Source organism: Tachysurus fulvidraco, chromosome 13 (assembly GCF_022655615.1).
Source record: "Tachysurus fulvidraco isolate hzauxx_2018 chromosome 13, HZAU_PFXX_2.0, whole genome shotgun sequence".
Lineage (NCBI taxonomy): Eukaryota > Metazoa > Chordata > Actinopteri > Siluriformes > Bagridae > Tachysurus > Tachysurus fulvidraco.
The window spans coordinates 14,904,676-14,923,607 of record NC_062530.1 but is presented as its reverse complement, the minus strand read 5'-3'; the positions used below and the strand labels follow the sequence as shown (position 1 = coordinate 14,923,607).

Below are 18,932 nucleotides of genomic sequence, written 5' to 3'. Positions count from 1 at the left end.
ATGAGAACATTGCCCAGAGCATCACACTACCTATGCTGGCTTGCCTTATTCCCTTTTGCCCTTTATCCCCAGGTATGTTATGCACACAAGCCCATGATGTAAAATGTGATTTATCAGACCAGGCCATCTCCTTCTATAGCTCCATGGTCAAATTCTGATGCTCATGTGCACATTAATTGCACTTTAAAAGATGGACTAGGGTCAGCATGGGCACCCTGACCAGTCTGCAGCTACGCAGTCTCATACACAGTAAGCTGTGATGCACTGTATGTTCTGACATGTTTCTATCATAGCCAGCATTAACTTTTTCAGCAATTTATGCTACAGAAGCTCTACTGTGGAATCAGACTAGACAGGCTAGTCTTTGCTCCCTATATGTGCAACAATGAGCCTTGAGCTCCCATGACATTCTCACCGGTCACCAGTTGTCTTTCCTTGGAGCCCATTTGGTATGTAAAAAGTTGTGTGTAATCACTGCATACCAGAAACACCCCACAAGACCTGACAATTTTGGAGATGCTCTGAACCAGTCGTCTAGCCACTTGCTCATTTTACCTTTGGGGTTTTGGGTTTTTTCTGATTGGCTGGTCATAGCATGTGTCAAAGAAACTGCTGTAAGCATGCTGCCGAAGCCTTTAATGTTAGTGGAGCAACAAAAAAGGACAACAGACGGTCTGCATTGTTTTGTTGACATTCTTCACATAACAAGCCAAGTAAAGGACAATATTTTTGAGATAACAATTTCAAGAACGTTCTAAGGCCATGAGGATGCCATGAGTAGAAGACAACACGTATTAGACAGAGTGATATCTGGTTCCAGCCTTATTGTTTTGTAACTCTTGTCAACTCTCCAGTGCATGTACAATGTGTCTGTCATTTTGGTGTGATGACTTCACTTGAGACTTCATGGCTCAGATCTATAGTCATTTGGAAATGTTTGCTCGACTTTGCGTTCATTTTGGCTGTTGCATAATCGGAAAATCCCAAATGAAGAAGTGTTGTGGCATCATTCTGTTGTTTGTAGCTCTATATGTTTGATATATATTGCACATAGTATAAAACCATTAGAGATATATTGCACATTGTAAAAAGTGACACGTTGTAAAGTGTAATGTAGCTTTACAGCTGGGTTTAGTATGATGAGAAACTTATTTTTATTTAGTAATAATTGATTGAGGATGGTCATCAGCTGCACGTTAATGCTTGAACTCTATGGTCTGCTTCCATGGAGGCTGTCTGACTGTTGGCACCTATATGACAATATGTATTGGTTTGAAAACGTCTGGAGGTGTGTGTGAGAAGAGCAGTACCGCTGTATAATGAAAAAAACAGTACACACATGTAAAAATAGCAGGCTCACACACACACACACACACACACACACACACACACACACACACACACACACACACACACACACAATCACGTCACTTTACATCTCATTTGTTGCTGGTTTAAAGTGCTTTGGGCTTTTAATGCCATTTGTGACTTCCTGACAAATCTTGTTGTGTAACAAGAACTAATTAAGTATACTGTTTGCCTTATTGTCTATTTTTCTCTCTGCAGGTCTGTCACTTCCAGCTTCACACCCTGTAATTTATGCATTGTTTACATACTCCTATTGTCTGAATTATGTTAGGCACGGTAACCAAACTTGTGTTCAGTCATTACACAATCTGTCATATTTACCACAAGTTTACAGAAGACCACTTGAACTTTGTCCTTTCCTCTTGCTGTAGATATTTAGCCAGGTCTGGATGCAGAAGCTTTGACTAGTTAGACATTGAAGCATAACTCCAGTTCTACTGAATGATTTCCAGATTCTAGATAAACAGGAAGTTGCTATAATTACAGGGCTCTGTGAAGAGACAGTTATGGTCATGAAGGATGACAAACATACGAAAAGCTAGGATTATATCTGGTCAAGGGAACTTACAGGAGCATAAAACCTAGTGTTTAACATCCTAAAAAGACGAGTATGAAGTCATTGTCCACAGGAAGACCTCTCTGACAAAGAGCAGTGGTCTGGTTAGATGTGACATGTGAGGCCTTTGCTACAAAGACAAATAATCAGGAATATATACACCCTGTTTTGAGTTTTATTCGGGCCGAGAAGTGTGCTGGATTTGTATCCCACTGAAGAGAACTTCTTTTCCTTTTCAGGAAACTCTCACTCTGCTGTGAGTTGCTCATTTCACCTTGATATCGTATGAGAACAATTTCTATGTATAACTCAGTGTCTCACAGAATCACACACCAGTCTACGGTGATCTCATAAAAAAGATAAACGAACATGCCTTTTTTGTTGGTCCTTGAAGACCCAGTTTTACTAAACAAATTACTAAAAATGGACTTCGGATATGGATGTTTCTGAAACACATCATCTACAGTAAGTGTATTTGCCCTGTGTGAATGTGCGTGTACTGTTGTGTGTAATTCCTGGCTGCATGCTGATTCAGACTTGTGTGTACTGTTGTGTGTGTCGGTGTGGAGTGTATTTCTGTAGCATGTCATTACTCTCTGAGGGACTGGTGTGTTATTACGGAGTTGAAGCTAGAGAGAAGCAGACAGAGGAAGCATGCAGCTGTGCATGTGACTCAGCCTCTCCCCAGGCGCGCGCGCACACACACACACACACACACACACACACACACAGAGGCCACATCGTAAACTCCATCCATGTTGAAAACAAAAACCATGAGCTGAAAACAAACTAGACCTAGCATTTGTTTATTATACAGTATTGTGTTTACTTTGTTATTATGTAATGCATTTTGTTTTGCCAAAGCTTTGGGTTTTAAGAGGAAACTTTTCTGAGAATAAACAGAGGATGCTGCTATTGAAAGCAAATCTGCTGTATCCCTTAATGCTCACAACCATCTGATAATGACAAAGCAAACATGGCCATTAAGGCTTCTTATTCAAATGACTTTTTGTTTCCATGCTACCAAACACAGGAGATTTCACTTCCTAGTCACATTGCCATCACCTGGGACACACAGCAGTTGTATCTGACATGACTCATGGGATTACGCCCTCCCCTCTCTCTCTCTCTCTCTCTCTCTCTCTCTCTCTCTGACCACAAAAGCCTGTCATTTCCTTGTGGTTTATTAGCACTTGATGAGCTTGCTGTCAGATGACTGCTTGTTTTAGCACATGAATGCTTTAGTGTCCCTGATTTTCGTCAGCAGCGTTATACTGGTGATCTCAAAGCTGACGCAGTGCAGGATTACATTCATTTACATGTAACACTGTCCTGATAAGACTCGATCGAAAATGAGTGAAAGTTTAGAGCACTTTGCTGTCTATGAGCCGCTCGTTTTAAAGCTTGTAGATAATAGCCGTTTTTGATTTTAAGCTTTCCCTCACTGACATCATCACCTCATGACGCAGCGCAATGCTCCTATGATAACCTCCAGGCTTTTTTTCCCCTCACCTTACACATGCTTCTAACTCGTGTTCCCCTGAGGTGTAGAAGTCTAGTACTAGCAAACAGATTCCTGTTTCCAGCCATATCACATGTCCTGGATCTGCGATGTACTGGACTGCGGTTAGTACAAGTACTTTCAGACCATTCGATATGAAATAGAGGAAGCATCATTTCTTTTCATCAGCAGTGAAGTGAAGTGAAACTGTATCTAGGTGTTTTTTTTCTGTCTCTGTGAGTTAGAGGATCTGCTAATAGTGTTTGATTGAATTCATTGGTTTGTTCTCATTTTGAATACGTCGTTATTTGTTCCTTGCTTCTGTTTATCTGTAAAAAAAAAAAAAAAGATTAACACTTTGTTTGTCCTGAACAAGCCTCAAAGAACACAATTAAGTAACGGGAATTAAATCGGTGAGCGTTTTATAAAACTTAAGATTCACAAAATAATGATGCAACAATGGTGTGAGTTGCAGAATATGAGTTCATGTCTGATCTGCTTTTGTTCCTAGTGCACTTTTTCAGCAGCCTGGCGGATTCCAGACTGATTCCACACTTTTTTAGCGTTCAAGTCTGAGAATGGCGTCAGAAAAAAATGGCTGCAAAATGTTTTACTCTATGACACGTTGCAGTGAATATGAATGAGTTCTTCCCAGCAACAGGGCACTTCATCATCCATATCTGCAACCTGCCTGAGTCCTTGGGTCGTGTGTTTATTAGAATCTTACACCTCTGTGCTGAATGTAAATGGTGTATCAGCTCCACTGCTGAGACTTTCTAATATTACATTTTAGAGCATGGATTGTGCTCAGACACACTGGTTAAAGGTCTTTATTTTGTCTCCTGCAGCTTTGTTGAATTCTTAAATATGATCAGAAGCTATTAGCAGTATTCCTGCCTGTGGTTTTTATTTACATCTATGGTAATGGGCAGAAGCCATTATTCACATCTGAGCAATTGAGGTTTAAGGGCCTTGTTCAGGGGCCCAGCAGTGGCAGCTTTTGGTGGATCTGGGATTTGAACTCACAACCTTCTAATCAGTCCAACACCTTAGCCACTAGGCTACCACATTCTTGTTATATTTTTTATTATATTAATGGACTGACGATGATCAGCTATAATATTAAAACCACCTAGCTAATTGTTCTTGTCCTTATCCTTGTCTTCTGACCTGTTGAAGCGTGGACTCTTCAAGAGCTCTGAAGTTGTGCTGAGGTATCTGGCACCAGCAAATCCTTTAAGTTGTGAATTGTGCCTCTATGGATCAGACTTGTTTGTCCAGCACATCCCACAGCTGCTTGATCGGATTGAGATCTCATCTCTGTTCCTCACACACAAGATCTTTTAAACTTACCTTTTTCATCTAACATGTCTTCAACACCGTCACACATTGACAAATGACTGATTATCTCATTACAGTGTCACCTGTCAAGAGGTGGGATATATTAGGCAGCATGTGGACAAAGTTATTCACTTCACCGCTCAGTGGTTTTTATGTGGTTGATGGGCATATAAAAATAGTGGATATAATTTTAAAAAATTGTTATTTACCAAGGAGAGAGTGTATAATATTTGATATTGCAGCTTTAAGATATAAGAGATTCAGTTAAGTATTCTTGTTTCATCCATTGTATTATTGAAAAGAGAGAAAAAAGAGCCTCCGGTGAGAGAAGTGTAATTTATAGCTGCTGTAACATAAGAGATAACAGAATTCTTCTTCAATGTTATATGTAAGTACAAGTGGTGAAACCATCTGACGTGTCATTCATTAATATAGAAATAAACTGAAAATGAGCTTTTTCTTATCTTTTTCTGTCAAATCTCTGTGGTGAAAGTGAAAACAAATACGATTGAGAAGTGATTTTTAGAAAATCCAGGATTTTGTGTGTATGTGTGTGTATGGGTGTGTGTGTGTGTATGTGTGATGCAGCATAACATACATAATGAGGTCATGAACTTTGTTAAATGGTCTTTTTTGGTCTACATGATGTCCTGCACCATCATAAACCCACCCCACTGTATATCTGCTCCAGAAAGCAGAGTGAACAGCTTGTGGTTATAATATTTTATGGCTCAAGCTCTTTTTCACAGTATTTGGTGACAATGACTAGGGTTAAAAAAAGGGCTGGACCACATACAGCTCCACTGAATTATTAGCACATGTTCTAAAGGAAGCGACTGATGCTCGACCGTCTGGAAGAGAGAAGGTCGCTGGTGTGTAAGGGATCACCGGGTACAAGGGAGGATCTATAAAGCAACATATTGACAAAATTGTGAAACATTTTTCACATCTAACAGTGAAGACGCGTCTAATCAGTGCCACGTTACGTCAGCAGCTGAGCAGTTTCAAAGTTTCGCTCACTATTTTAAACACGTAGACGTTTTCTAGCTCTATATCTGTGGCATACCACACTGCAGTGGAGCAGGATGCCAGAGTCTATTTCTGGAGCATCAAGTGACTAATAAGCCTCTTAGTGAGCAGGTGGGGATTAAACAGAAAAGCTTGGGTTCATAAAGGTCTTAGATCCCAGTTCTTTTCAGCTCAAGCTGCTGTGTATTAATATTATATCAGTCATTTGCTTTAGAAATCTATTTGTACAGTACGTCTTATGCAGCAGGTGGAGCCATTTTAACTTTTTATTTTTGCCTGAATCTGATAAAATATGTGATTTATTTTATGTCCTGCTTCATAACCCTTATAGTCACACCGAGAGTTCAAATCCTCCTCGTATTTATGATGTCAGGTGCCGTCAAGTCACTTCGGTTGGAGCAAGATGGACGTGTACCTTCTCTTAATCGACTACAAATATACAGCAAGGTTTTAAAATTGTAGAAAATGAAAACAAAGAATATCAATTCATGAATATCCTGACATGTCACTGCTAAATAAGTATTAGTAGAGTGTTGTTTATTTTACTTTGTAGATCTCCATGTTTTCTTAGTAACACGCCTTATCTGGGATATCAGAGCTCAAAGAAAATGCAGAAAATACCCACTTGTTATTACGACTATGTGGTGGTGGTTAAGTGCGTTCGACATGGATTCATGATCATTCCGACCTGACTTCGAACGCTCCAATCTACTGCAATATGAATGACGGCAATTCGGCCTGTTAGTTAAATCTTTTAGGTTTGAAAACACACATTTACAATTGTGCTCCAAGGCTAATATTAATGATTAAACAATGACTGAAAGTTCGTCTCATCTTAAAATGCAAATGTACCGTTTTATGTAAATCTTCGTGTCGCACAAAGGTGTTAATGAGGTTTAGGAACCTATATGAGCTGCTGTTTTAATGCTGTACCAGTAGTAATAAACTATTTGCTCAAGGCACTAAACTTCAGGTTGATTTATGATCATTCCACTGCTCCAGTGCACATTTAGAGTAGCACATATCACACTGCTTTAGCCAAGTTTCTGCCTGTTAGACTCAAAGGATCAGCAGTGCAGATGGATTTATATTTTATCTAACTATTTAAACCTGTGATGTAGGAAGAGTAGCTCATCTGTAACAGAGGAACAAAATGCCTCACAGCTAATTTCAGTCCATCAGACTGGAGCTGCACCTACGTATACTGTCTGTGGCCAGTGAGCATTTCTCAACGCAACTATGGTGCCTGGGGCTCAGACCTACGACCTGCTTAGCAAATCTGACTCCCCATGTCCGTGAAAAAGATGCTTTTTGTTTTTTTAACTCTAATGCTTCCAGAGCAGCTCATGCTTCTGGTTTTGGCAGACTTTTAATCACAAATATTAATATGCTCAGTGAGTGATGGGGCTCAAGGAAATATCAGTACAATGGCAGTAGGTGACATTTCTGACCGTAGTCATGCTCTACATACTGGAAGGATTACATCTCAGAGGAGTAAGTAAGGTAGAGTACTTATTTATTTGATCCCCATCAGGAAATTTGGTGCCACAAGAGCACCAGGAAGGACTTAACACAAGAGCACAGATCAAGATGTACCTAAGAAAGAAGGAATATACATAGACACATAACTCTCCCAAGTTATATACAGGCTGAGTACAGTACAATTACAAGTACAGCAATCATAATTAAAGTCATAACAAAAGAGGCAGTGCATGTCTAAAGCTATTCCAGTTTACCTTTCATTAAATCAATCAAGTTTTGGTACTCAGTTCATTGAAAAACGTTTTTTGGAAATTTGGGGAGTATACGCATAAAGCTGCTTTACTGGAGCTGAAACTGGATAAAGATTTCGACCTCTAATGAACAAGCTAGAGGTGACAGTGCCATGGACAATCTCCAAGAGCTGAGCTGAGATGAGGAACCAGGCTGAAAGGGATTTTCATGAATGAGTGACACATGGGTAGTGTGATCATAAAGCATTGCACTTCTAAGTCAGACAAGGCAGGATGCTCAGAATGCGCTTCAATTATTCAGTATACAAGTTATATATCAGAAGTTCTTGGATACAGCTCCACTGAATCTAGGTGAGATTATCTACTAAAGAAAATGATGAGGCTCGTATCGTTTTTGGGAACAACAGGATTTACGGTATCTATGTGGGAGATACTAGTCTGATGGAGCATCAGTAACAACAGAGAATGAGACACATGTGACACTGTCAGGAAGCTCCAGAAGGCAGGTAGTAGGAAAAAAAGTGTTCCTCTGCAGTCCTGATCAGGATCAGCGGTTAGAAAAGCTAAAGATCAGATGGATGGACAGATGAATATAAATGAAAAAGATTTCTCCTCTATACATTTTATCTAGATTGTTTCAGCATGTATGCTGTTCTTTGAGTATTGACAGCAAATGATTTATGTGCTGGTGTTATACACGAGGTTGTTGTGTTGTAACCCGAGGCCTGCAGGTGTGCAGAAACACATGAAGCAGCACTGGCATGTGGGTTATGGGGGCTATGTGCCTTTTATTAAGGAAAAGCAGGAGGCAGTTACAGTGTGCTGAAAAGTACTCAAAAGTGCTTGAGAGGTGGGTATGTACTCGCACAATAACGCCATATTTGTGTGTGTGTGTGTGTGCCAGTTGTCACTTCCTGTAATGTGTTGTAGGATAAATGTGCTGTAAGGGAATGAGGGCGCAGCCACGACTAACCACAACACCTGTTCTCTATAAAAATCCCCACACCATAGACCACTGATATAATGAGTCACCCTGCGTTTTTATTTTTTAACTAAGCTTTGGTCATCTCTCTATTTCTCTCTCTCTCTCTCTCTCTCTCTCTCTCTCTCTCTCTCTCTCTCTCTCTCTCTCTCTCTCTCTCAATTTAGAGCTGCATCCCAGTCCACCTTCTACACACTAAGTATGATGCCTAAATAGCAATCAATATTTATGCAGTGTTTATTTAATGTGTGTGTATGGTTTGGGATACAGCCGTATGCAATGATCTAGTGGCATCATTGTGACACTGAGTTATCAAGTACTAAATGAAAGAGCAAACTATAGGTGCGTCCCAAATTTTATACCAGTTTGCCGACTTAAGCTTAAGCTAGGGGCATCTTATACGTGTGTTTGGTGTCATTGGGTATCACCTCGGAAATGACTTACAGGTACACTTATACTAGACAGTCTATAGTATGTCATTTCATGACACATTTTTCTTTTTAGTGGTTTTTAGCTTGCATGCTAACAGTTACAGTATACTGTTGAGTTTGTGCTTTGTGATCTCGCAGTGTTGTGTTTGTGAAACACAGATTGCAGCTTTAAGATATAAGAGATTCTGTTAAGTATTCTTGTTTCATCCATTGTATTATTGAAAAGAGAGAAAAACACAGATGCTGTGGTCAGAGGTTTGTGAATGTTCTTGTGTTAAGCAGAAATCTGGGGCAGGGTTGTTGCTTCAAAGGTAGTTTTTAATTATAGAAAAATAAAGGAAAGAAATACATTTTCAGGAAACCATGAAGAGCTGGGTGAGATGAGAATGAAGCGATTGAGCACATGGGTTAGTGACTCAGGTGCTGTCTGACTCCTGACTCCCAGGTGGCCCTTTTTCCAAGTGATAATACAGCTGTGACTGCACAGATAAGAATCCCTCTGGTGATGCCTCCAAAACCCCCAACATGCCCCTTTGTTTGTCCTGAATGCTTAATCTTTAGAACTCACCTTGTCACCTCATCAGCAGCAGCTGGTCAAATGTTCTGCCTTTGTCTTTACGTTCGCAGATTTTCCTTCCACATGTGTAGGGCGTAAGCAGAAATTTTCCTTCACTTAATGCTTGCAGCCTTTTTAATTCATTGCAGGAATCTTATCGCAGTTGAACACAGTCCGGTTCCATGAAAGAACAAATCTGCCTTTCCTTATAGAGCTATAAATTCTTTGAACTAATACACAGAGTGATGTTTTTACTCTGGATTTGCTGGGATAATGTCACAGCAAAATCCCTTTGATTTGATTCCATGTGTTGACGTATGTCCCTCCGAAGCAGGAAATTTGAGTAATAACATGTTGAAGTGTTTGACTGGCTTGCACAGAAGCCAGTAAGGTTTGAACTACAACACACTCCCACTGAATCTAAACAAACCTGACACTAGCTCAGTGAAGGAGCCAAATATGGAGAACAGTAAGGAGAACAACGAGAGTGTCACAGATGTGGAAGCTCTACTCTACGTAGCTCTGACGGAGTAAAAAGCCGGAGTCATTCTCACACTCTGTTTTCCAGCAAATTAGTTAAACATTTGCAGTAAGTCACATCGTAGCAATCTCCAACAAACTCCACCCTTTTCAAAACTTTTCCGAATTCAGTTGGTTAGTGTTGCTGTGATTGACAGGGGAGAGTGTGTGTGTGTGTGTGTGTGTGTGTGTGTGTGTGTGTGTGTGTGTGTGTGTGTGTGTGAGTCTTCACTCAGCTCTCTAGGGCATGAATCATTATATCGTGTCCTTGTTTAAGGATTCATTTAATGATTGATAGCCTTACAATATTTCTAGCTAGTTTTTTCTCTCCAAAAAACCAACTATATTAAGAACATCTATATTTAGAACTATACTCAAACCAACTATATTTAGAACATCAAATAAAAAATTTTAAAAAATCACTAACGTAAGTAATTATTTGAGAGCATCAACAACGATAACAAGCTACTTCTTATTATAGAAGCTGGAGAGTTTGTCTGTTTTTTTTATGTCGTCATTTCCGGTAAGTCAACATAGTGAGCATCGGAGCTTCCTATATTTTTTGCTGTGGATTTTAGCGAGTGAATGTTCTAGTGCACTATTTGAGATCGAGGCCCTAAAAATGCTCAAGTCTTTGATCAGTGCCCTGCTTTCTGCCATGATGGATGACACCCAGGAACCCTTTACAAGTGTCATCTTTTTTTGTAACTTTTTAATCACTATAATGTAGAATATGAAATAGAAATGTGTCGAACTCACTGAGACACAGTGTGAATGATCTCTGCACAGCAGCATTACATTTAATATACCATGTCTCGTGTGCTATAACACTGATAATGCCTCACCTAGTCTTTATATAGCCGGAGGAAAATGTATTCTCTTAATATTCAGTTCAGTTCACTTTATTTGTTTAGCACTTTTAGCATTTGACATTGTCTCATACACGCTTTACAATTTATTCTGTTTCTATACTTCTGTAAAGTTTAAAATGAAGTTACTATATATCTCTAATATCTATCCGTAATGAGCACACCGGAGGCATCGGTGGCAAGAAAAAACTCCCTGAGGAAGAAGAAACTAATATGAGGAAGAAACCTTAAGAGGAACCAGACTCAGAAGAGAACCCGTCATCAACGGGGTGACGCTGGACAGGAAATAATGTAAATGTAAATAATGTCCCTTGTATTTACATTTATATTTACAGCATTTGGCAGACACTCTTATCCAGAGCGACGTACTGTACATAAGTGCTTAAATCTCTAACATTGAATACATTAATGCTGGCTCACTATAAGTGTAAGTAATAATTATCAGTAGTTGTACATTTTGTACCCGTTGGGAAGTAAATGAGGCTGTGTTTGTCGTTCAGGTCAAACTGGCAGCTGAACTCTGCCATACATAGATGGTTTGTTTTGTCTCTTAATGGACTGTGACACACAGAGTATAGAGCATGATGGGATTGCATGAGCCAGGTCTTTGTTGGTAGCATGTCCACAGCAGCTGTTTCAATGTTATCTAAAATAGAGGGTTAAGATGCAGGTTTGCACGTGAGCATCTGTGTGTTTATCAGGTGTAACTTACCTGTAGAGTCACTAAGTGACAGTTTTCCAGCCTTGCACAATGATTCGTACACATAAAACAATACACAATGATTCCTTTTATTTCTGATCAAACAATAAGACGTTTTTTTTTTATCTACTTTACCATCTATAGTATCTAAAGACAGTATAAAATCTTTAGAAACTAAAATCTCCTTTTTAATACTTCTTTTCAAATATTAAATATCAAAATTATTGGCACCCAGACAAACATTTGAAATACGTTCAAGCAAATTGTCACGCTTCATTGTTTTTCATTTGCTGTCTGTCCTTAACCTCTCTGTTGCATTTACCTATATTCTCTGAGCCGACGTGTAAATACATTGTAAGTCTGTAATACAGTGTAATGTGTTTTTGTTGTTGTGTACATGTAAAATGCTTCAATTATAAAAGATTTTAAGTGACTGTTATGTCGACTAATCGAGGCGAGCTTATTATACTGTAAATACGAGTGCTGGGAGGAGAATAAGGCAGATTTTAATCATAGTAGCAGTTCTTGAAAAGTTCAAGTGCGTACACAATCCAGAGAAGTGTACAGTATGTACCACAGCAGGATGGAGAGAGAGAACATATGGTGTGGTGTAGCAGGTTATAATGGTGTGCACTGTGATCTTTAGCATATTTTTAGTGTGTTCACACACCCACCAGTCACAAAGATGTAACAAAACCCAAAATACAACAGAATGGTGGTGTCTCAGTACAATAAATATTCAATACAGCAAAAAAAAAAAGGATCATTGGCTGAACATATCAGTACAGTAAAACAACACAGTGTTTGTGTGATCCATGCTCAAAACAAAAGCTGTGCAGGAAAATGTACAAAATGTCACATGGGTAATCAAACATTAGCACTTTGGCCAAGCAGTCACTGGCATGAAGAGGTTGCCAGATCTCAGAAAAGCAGAAATTAGCCTAGACACTTTGGCCTTGGGTAAAAGGAAATCTTTTTCTGAGTGTTTTTCACTTTACCAGCTGAGTGTTTTACCTGCTGACCTGTTTAAAATTTCAAAGTTGCCAAGTTTGCCAAATTTTGCAAAAAACTAGAACCTGCCAACCCTAGTAGTGTGGCTCTGAAGTCCTACAGCTCAGTAGCTCAAATGGGCTTTTACTATAATGATTGGAGATTCATGACTGCAACATCGCGGTGATCCTTTTTTCTGACCCACATTTGGATTAGCCAGGAATAGTAGAGAAAGAGACAGAAGCATCTATCTATCTATCTATCTATCTATCTATCTATCTATCTATCTATCTATCTATCTATCTATCTATCTATCTATCTATCTATCTATCTATCTATCTATCTATCTGTCTATCTATCTATCTATCTATCTATCTATCTATCTATCTATCTATCTATCTATCTATCTATCTATCTTTATATATGACTTTAGTCGGTAGCTCTGACAGTGTTGCCTCACACCATCTTAAACACTGCTCGTCTCCTGTTACAGTGGTTTACAAAGCAAAGGGAATGAGCGTGTGTTGGGCTGGAAGCTTTTTTATTTTTAATATGCATGAAATCTGGATGTCTGAGATCACTGATTTGATCAACAACAGCAGGGCTTTTTAAGAAATGGCCAAAGTCAACCGTATCAGAATGACATAATGACTGGAATAGCTTTAATTTGATGCTGTTTTATATCCAAAACAGGTGAGTGGTGCAGAAATTCCAGCTCTGTTTATGTGATGTACAAAAGTTAATCATAAAGTAAACTGTTCATTTTAAGCCTTGGCTGCAAATCCACTTTTAGTTTAAAGTCTTTCAAGAATTCGTGTAAGATTTTGCAGGCTTAGTGGCTCCAGCTTTACATATTGTGTCTGAATTCATGACTAAATCTCATTCTATAAATTAATCTGTAGGTGAAAGGAACAATCCTTTGCATGGTAAGTTCCTGTCATGTAACAACATGTTGGCCAACGGTTCACCTGTCATACATTCAAACCGAGACTCTGTGGGTCAGGTAGCGTCTGTCCGCAGACAGGAAGTGAAGCCGCGCTTTGTACTATGGGTTACACAGGCAGCGTTTTTGTTTTCAGCTGACTACAGTGATATGACAGAGTGCCAGAGGAAGGACCTGGAGTTCAGAAACATGATCAAAACCAAATTAAACTAATCAATCAGTGTCTCTCTGTAAGCAAGCAACAGCTGATAATCTTTAAGAGCATTGTTTAGCTCAGACACACACCTACATCTCCAAACGTATTTAAATGTAAAGTTAAAATTAGAAGTGCCTCCTCTGCCCTGGAGTAAATTGACAGTTTTGATCCCATTTTAGTCCTTCTGGTCTGTGCAGTAATGCATCATATTTTAGCTGTACATAAAATAAACATCACACTGTCTATCATAACCAGATGTGGCACCTCTGGCTCTGTTCTACATTTACAGCATTTGAAAGATGCCCTTATCCAGAGCGACTTACATTCTCATTTTTATACAGGGGCCCTACAGTGGCAGCTTGGTGGACCTGGGATTGAACTTACAACCTTCCGATTGGTAACCCAACACCTTAACCACTAGGCTACCATATGCCTGAAATTGTGGTGTTCTGCTGCCCTTAACACACAACAGTAAACCGTTACACAGCTCTTTTCTAGCTCCTTCTCTAATGTACACACACACACACACACACACACACACACACACACACACACAGCAGTATCTTTGTCAAGTTGTAATAACAACACTACTGGCTTATTGGCATTTGCTGTTGTATTTGATGTCATGATGACATCCTGACAGTCACTTAGTGTATCCTGATAACCATCTTTCACATCTTTCATCCTTCCTTATCCTTGAGTAAAGTGTAGTATTGTAAAGAATGCTCTAATTAAAGACTGGGTTTTTCTTGAGTGTGTCACTGACACTCAGCTTCACATAACTTCACCTGAAAGTTCAGCGCTAACAACCAACTTAAGCAACAAGCTGAAACTTAAACTTATACATACATACACACACACACACAAATACACAAGCCTGTGTGCATCCACAAAGCTGTTTTTATTCTCAAAGTTTTGTCATGTGTTGTCATGTATCTTATGTTTAAAGTCACTCACTAACTGCTGAAATCTTTATGGATCTACTTTATAGCTGTATAAATATAGCTCTACCCTCACCTTTGGTCTTCATTAGCATTTAATATTTATTATCAGTACAAATACTGGCCTTAATGTAACATATAAACAATAACCACTCAACATTGTTAATGTACAGTTTGCATTTATTAATAAGTGAGTGTGTGTGTGTGTGTGTGTGTGTGTGTGTGTGTGTGTGTGTGTGTGTGTGTGTGTGTGTTATAAGCACTTGGTCACATACAGAAACTATACTATATTTTATATCATACTGTTGGTCAACTGCTCACATCACCTGTTTGAATGCATCAAGTTATGATCTGTTTGGAATTGTGTTGTATCATGTTACGCAATAATATTTTGTTGACCTAGCTGCATTTGTGTTGTGGTCTTTTATCTGTTGTCTCTAAAAATTGCGAATGACAAAGACGTACGATGGTCCACATGTAGTGGTGGTACAATGATGTCTACACCATGGTAGAAAATGCAATACCAAACAAAACAAAAAGAAAAAGCAAACTTTTACGGTTTGGTTGTTGAGTTCTTTGTGTTGTAGCATTTCTTTGCTATGTTGTTGTATATGAGACACTGCAAACATGGTTTTATAATAAATAGTACATTTATTAGTGTTTTTCATTTATACATTAGCAGTATTACTTTAACATCTCTGTGTGATCCATTAATAGCTTTCGACAATTGTGAAATGTTTTCATTTGCCTTAAGCAGATACCATAAAGCAGGTGATCCTTTAGTCATAACTCAGTATTTGTGTGTGTGTGTAACGGGTCTAATCATTATATTAGCTTTTCTTATCTAAATGTAAATGTATTATTGAACTGCGGCCTTGGCACAGGAGTATAATGGAGCAGAGCCTCTGTCTGTTATGACTGCTTATAGTAAACCTAATTTCTATTTACAACATGTATATGACTAAAGTTTAATTTCCCTGAGTGGGAGGATAATAATCGTAAACCTTAACTTTGTCTTAGTATCTGTGACAAACAGCAACTTATTATGGCTTTAGCAAGAATGGTTTTTTAAATCTTTGGTCTGATATCACATTGTATTTTAATCTTGAGTGAGTAAGCTTCAGTTTCACATTGTGTCATTTCATGTTTGACTCATTCATCTCACCAGACTTTTAGACTTTTGGGTTGGTGCAGAACTTCCTGGTCTAAATGAAATTGTTTTACAAAGCGGTATGGTGTCTGAAACTCTGAAGAAGAGGGTGTTTATCAGGGGACATGGCAGAGGGACTTTTGCTGGGAGAGGGAGAGGCAGGAAGAGCGTGATGTAAGATGTGGAAGGATACAGGAAACAGAGGGAGGAGGAGGAGGAGAGAATGAGAGGGAGCCTTCCCTTTTCCTGGAATAGCCAGTTTCAGTCTTTCTGCCTTTTCTCTCTCAAAACTTTCAGTATCAGTAGAGAGGATGAAGCAGCAGAACAGGACACTGATTTCTGTCTGAAAGTGATTGCTGACGCTATTGGGAAACAACCTTTCTCCTTTGGTCTAAAGTAATCGAAGGCTGACAAACATGTACAGTGGATATGGAGGTACTTTTGAACTCCGAAGGATCTCAGAGAAGTTTGTGGCTGATTTGTGGCTGACTAGGTTTTTTTTTATTTTTTTTGTTATGCCGTTTGTGCTGGATAATCTGTGATTTTGGTCATTTGTGTGTTTAGGTGTTGTGGCTTTGGCCGGTCTGTCATTAGCTTACTTCCACTTGCACAGTTTGGGTGCTTTTGTTTACAAGGAAAATGTTTGATTCTGAAGTGATCTGTCATTTTTTTTTCTTTTTTGTAGCAATCAGTAAAAAGCCAGATTTCAATACTTTATGTACTTTAGATGGATGAGAGAACGGGTGGTGTTGGGTTTGAGCAGTTGGGAATGACGTAGAAGGTAGAAGCTACAGATATTGAGGCAGTTAATCACAATTTTGGGTTTCAGCTTTTCTTATTGACAGATGCCGTTTTGTCTACATTCATGTCTGTGTGAAATTGCGTTGAATTCTCCAGCTCAGTCTGACACCTCAGGGTGGACTAACCGAAACAGAGCAAGAGGTCAGCAAGGACAGAACATGTCCTCGGGCACGCAACTCAAGTTTACCATGCCTTGTGTTTGCAGGGGCTCTAAGTGCACTCACTAAAGTTAAGGGTCACTGGTTCAGCATAGCCACAGGGATCGGAGCTGTGAGCGTAGGAAATCATTAACATAGCAGCTTTTTGGAGTTTGACATACACAAACACCAAAAATGTCTCCTCTTGCCTAATGAGTGAGGAGGCACCAAAAGAGGATACAGGCATGGAATGGAATAATGAAAGGAAGGATATTTTGGGTGGGAAGGGAAAAAAAAAAAAGTTTCCGTGTTAGTAAAAAAGGAAATAAGCAAATGAGCATAATTATGTGGTCAATAACACCATATATTTTACTATTGTATTTAACATTGTTTTCTTCTTTATTGGGTTTTTATACTGTATGTGATGTTCATTGACAAACAGCAAATTGCTCTTTAACTATAATGTTTTGCTCAGTCTGTCAATGAGTAGCCTGCAGCGTGTTAATAATTATTACAATTACTGATGACACAGCAGAAAGGTGGACACGATACTTCAGTGTTTCCGGATGAGTCTGGGTATCTGAACATGCCTGTTAGCATGCCTGTTTTTGGATAAAACCTCACCCTTGTCTTCCTTGCTTCTTGTGAGCTGACTGCTAAGTACTATTACATGCTCTGGGCACAACAGGCAGCTTATCTGGAATATGAATGGAATGTGGAGTCGCTTAAAAAAAAAAGCCTGGCCTCGCTTTAAAAAAAAAAAGGCCATTCATTTGTCAGCATGTTGTCAGAGTCCTATTAATGAAACTCAGCCCTCATTTTATCAAATCTCTTTAAAAAAAAAAAAAAAAAATTATATATAATTGCAGACACACACATATGCTTTGTTCTTGTGTTTTCATGTATGCAAGGTTAAAGGTGAAATTTATGCAAGGTGGAAAATTTAACTGAAATTTGGATAATGATTTCTATAGAAATTTAAATAAATTCTATAGAATTCTATAGAATTTTTCTCTGTATGTGTAATATGTCATATTATTTATGTCAGTATGATATACAGTCAGCTACGTTTGTGAAGTTAGTGATGAGTGAAGTGATGAAGGATCTCTCAGATCCAAATATTAAGTGTCTTTGCTCGAGGAACCAACAGTGGCAGATTGGTGGCACTGGTAATCAGATCAGTAGAGCAGGTCTCTAAACACTGAGCCACTACAGAATTGTGTTCTCTGTATCCCTGTTATGAGGAGCAGTGTTATGATGAGTTTTCGAGAGCAGGAGTACCACAGCCTCCAGTTTTATCCTGGGCTAATGTGTTGTTTTCGAGTATTGTGTGTCTTATCAATGAGAAGTAGTAGCTCAGTGGTTAGACACTGTGGTATAATCCCAACACTACCAAGCTGCCAATGGGCCCTTGTGTTGTATAACTGCCCTGCTCAGTTGTATAAGTGAGATATAACTGTAAGTCGTTCAGGAAAAGTCTGCCAAATGCTGTTAATGTAAATCTCATCAGCAACCAAAAACATTCCAGTAAGTGAAAAGGTGTCTCTAAACTTCCTCTGAAATTTAAATGTGTGTGTGTACATGAAGTTCTGAGCTGGAATGACTTCCCATCCAGGGTGAATTTCTGCCTCACACCCAGTGATTCCTGGAATAGACTCCGTATCCACCAGCAAAAAGCACTGACTGAAGAAGGAAGCATTAGTCTTTTTTCTTTCTTTTTTCTTTCTTTTTTTTAAAATAGAATTTCTTGCTGTTGAAAGACTGACATCATAGCCTATAAAATGTTATTAAAATGTATTAGCATCTGAAAGATAAGAAGGAAGCGTTAATCTTTTTTTCTTTCTTTCTTTCTTTCTTTCTTTTTTTTTAATGAGTTGTTTTTGTGTTAATTTTAAGCACAGCTTGATGAATGTTTTCGATGAAAATGAGGACTTGGCTAGCAAATTATATCCAGGAGGTGTGACGATGCTCATAAACACATAGCAGACATAGTATAGTTGTGCTATTCTAAACTAGCCTTTGGTCCGTTTGTCTGTCTGAGCTGTTTATTTTATTATGCTATTAGAAAACCTCAAATTAGTAAAAGTTCTTTGGTTTCTCTCTGCAGAATCCCTTGAATATCCTATGTAGAATGCTATTTATTATTATAACAATGGACTATTATTATTTAATAATAGTCCATTATTCTG

At 38.7% G+C, this 18,932-nt stretch overlaps 1 protein-coding gene across 4 annotated transcripts in view; it reads left to right on the top strand.

Annotated features, from left to right (window-relative positions):
- ripor1 (RHO family interacting cell polarization regulator 1) overlaps positions 1-18,932 on the top strand; it is a 70,673-nt gene that overhangs the window by 16,811 nt on the left and 34,930 nt on the right. The window contains exon 1 of one of the 4 annotated variants that reach the window (XM_027161500.2): positions 16,047-16,240. The exons of 2 other annotated variants lie outside the window; for them this stretch is intronic. In XM_027161500.2, coding sequence (XP_027017301.2) covers positions 16,222-16,240 — 19 coding nt within the window. In that variant the 5' untranslated portion in view covers positions 16,047-16,221. Of the gene's footprint in view, positions 1-16,046; positions 16,241-18,932 lie in introns of those variants that run through there. One more of the 4 variants, XM_027161503.2, reaches the window with a different exon arrangement.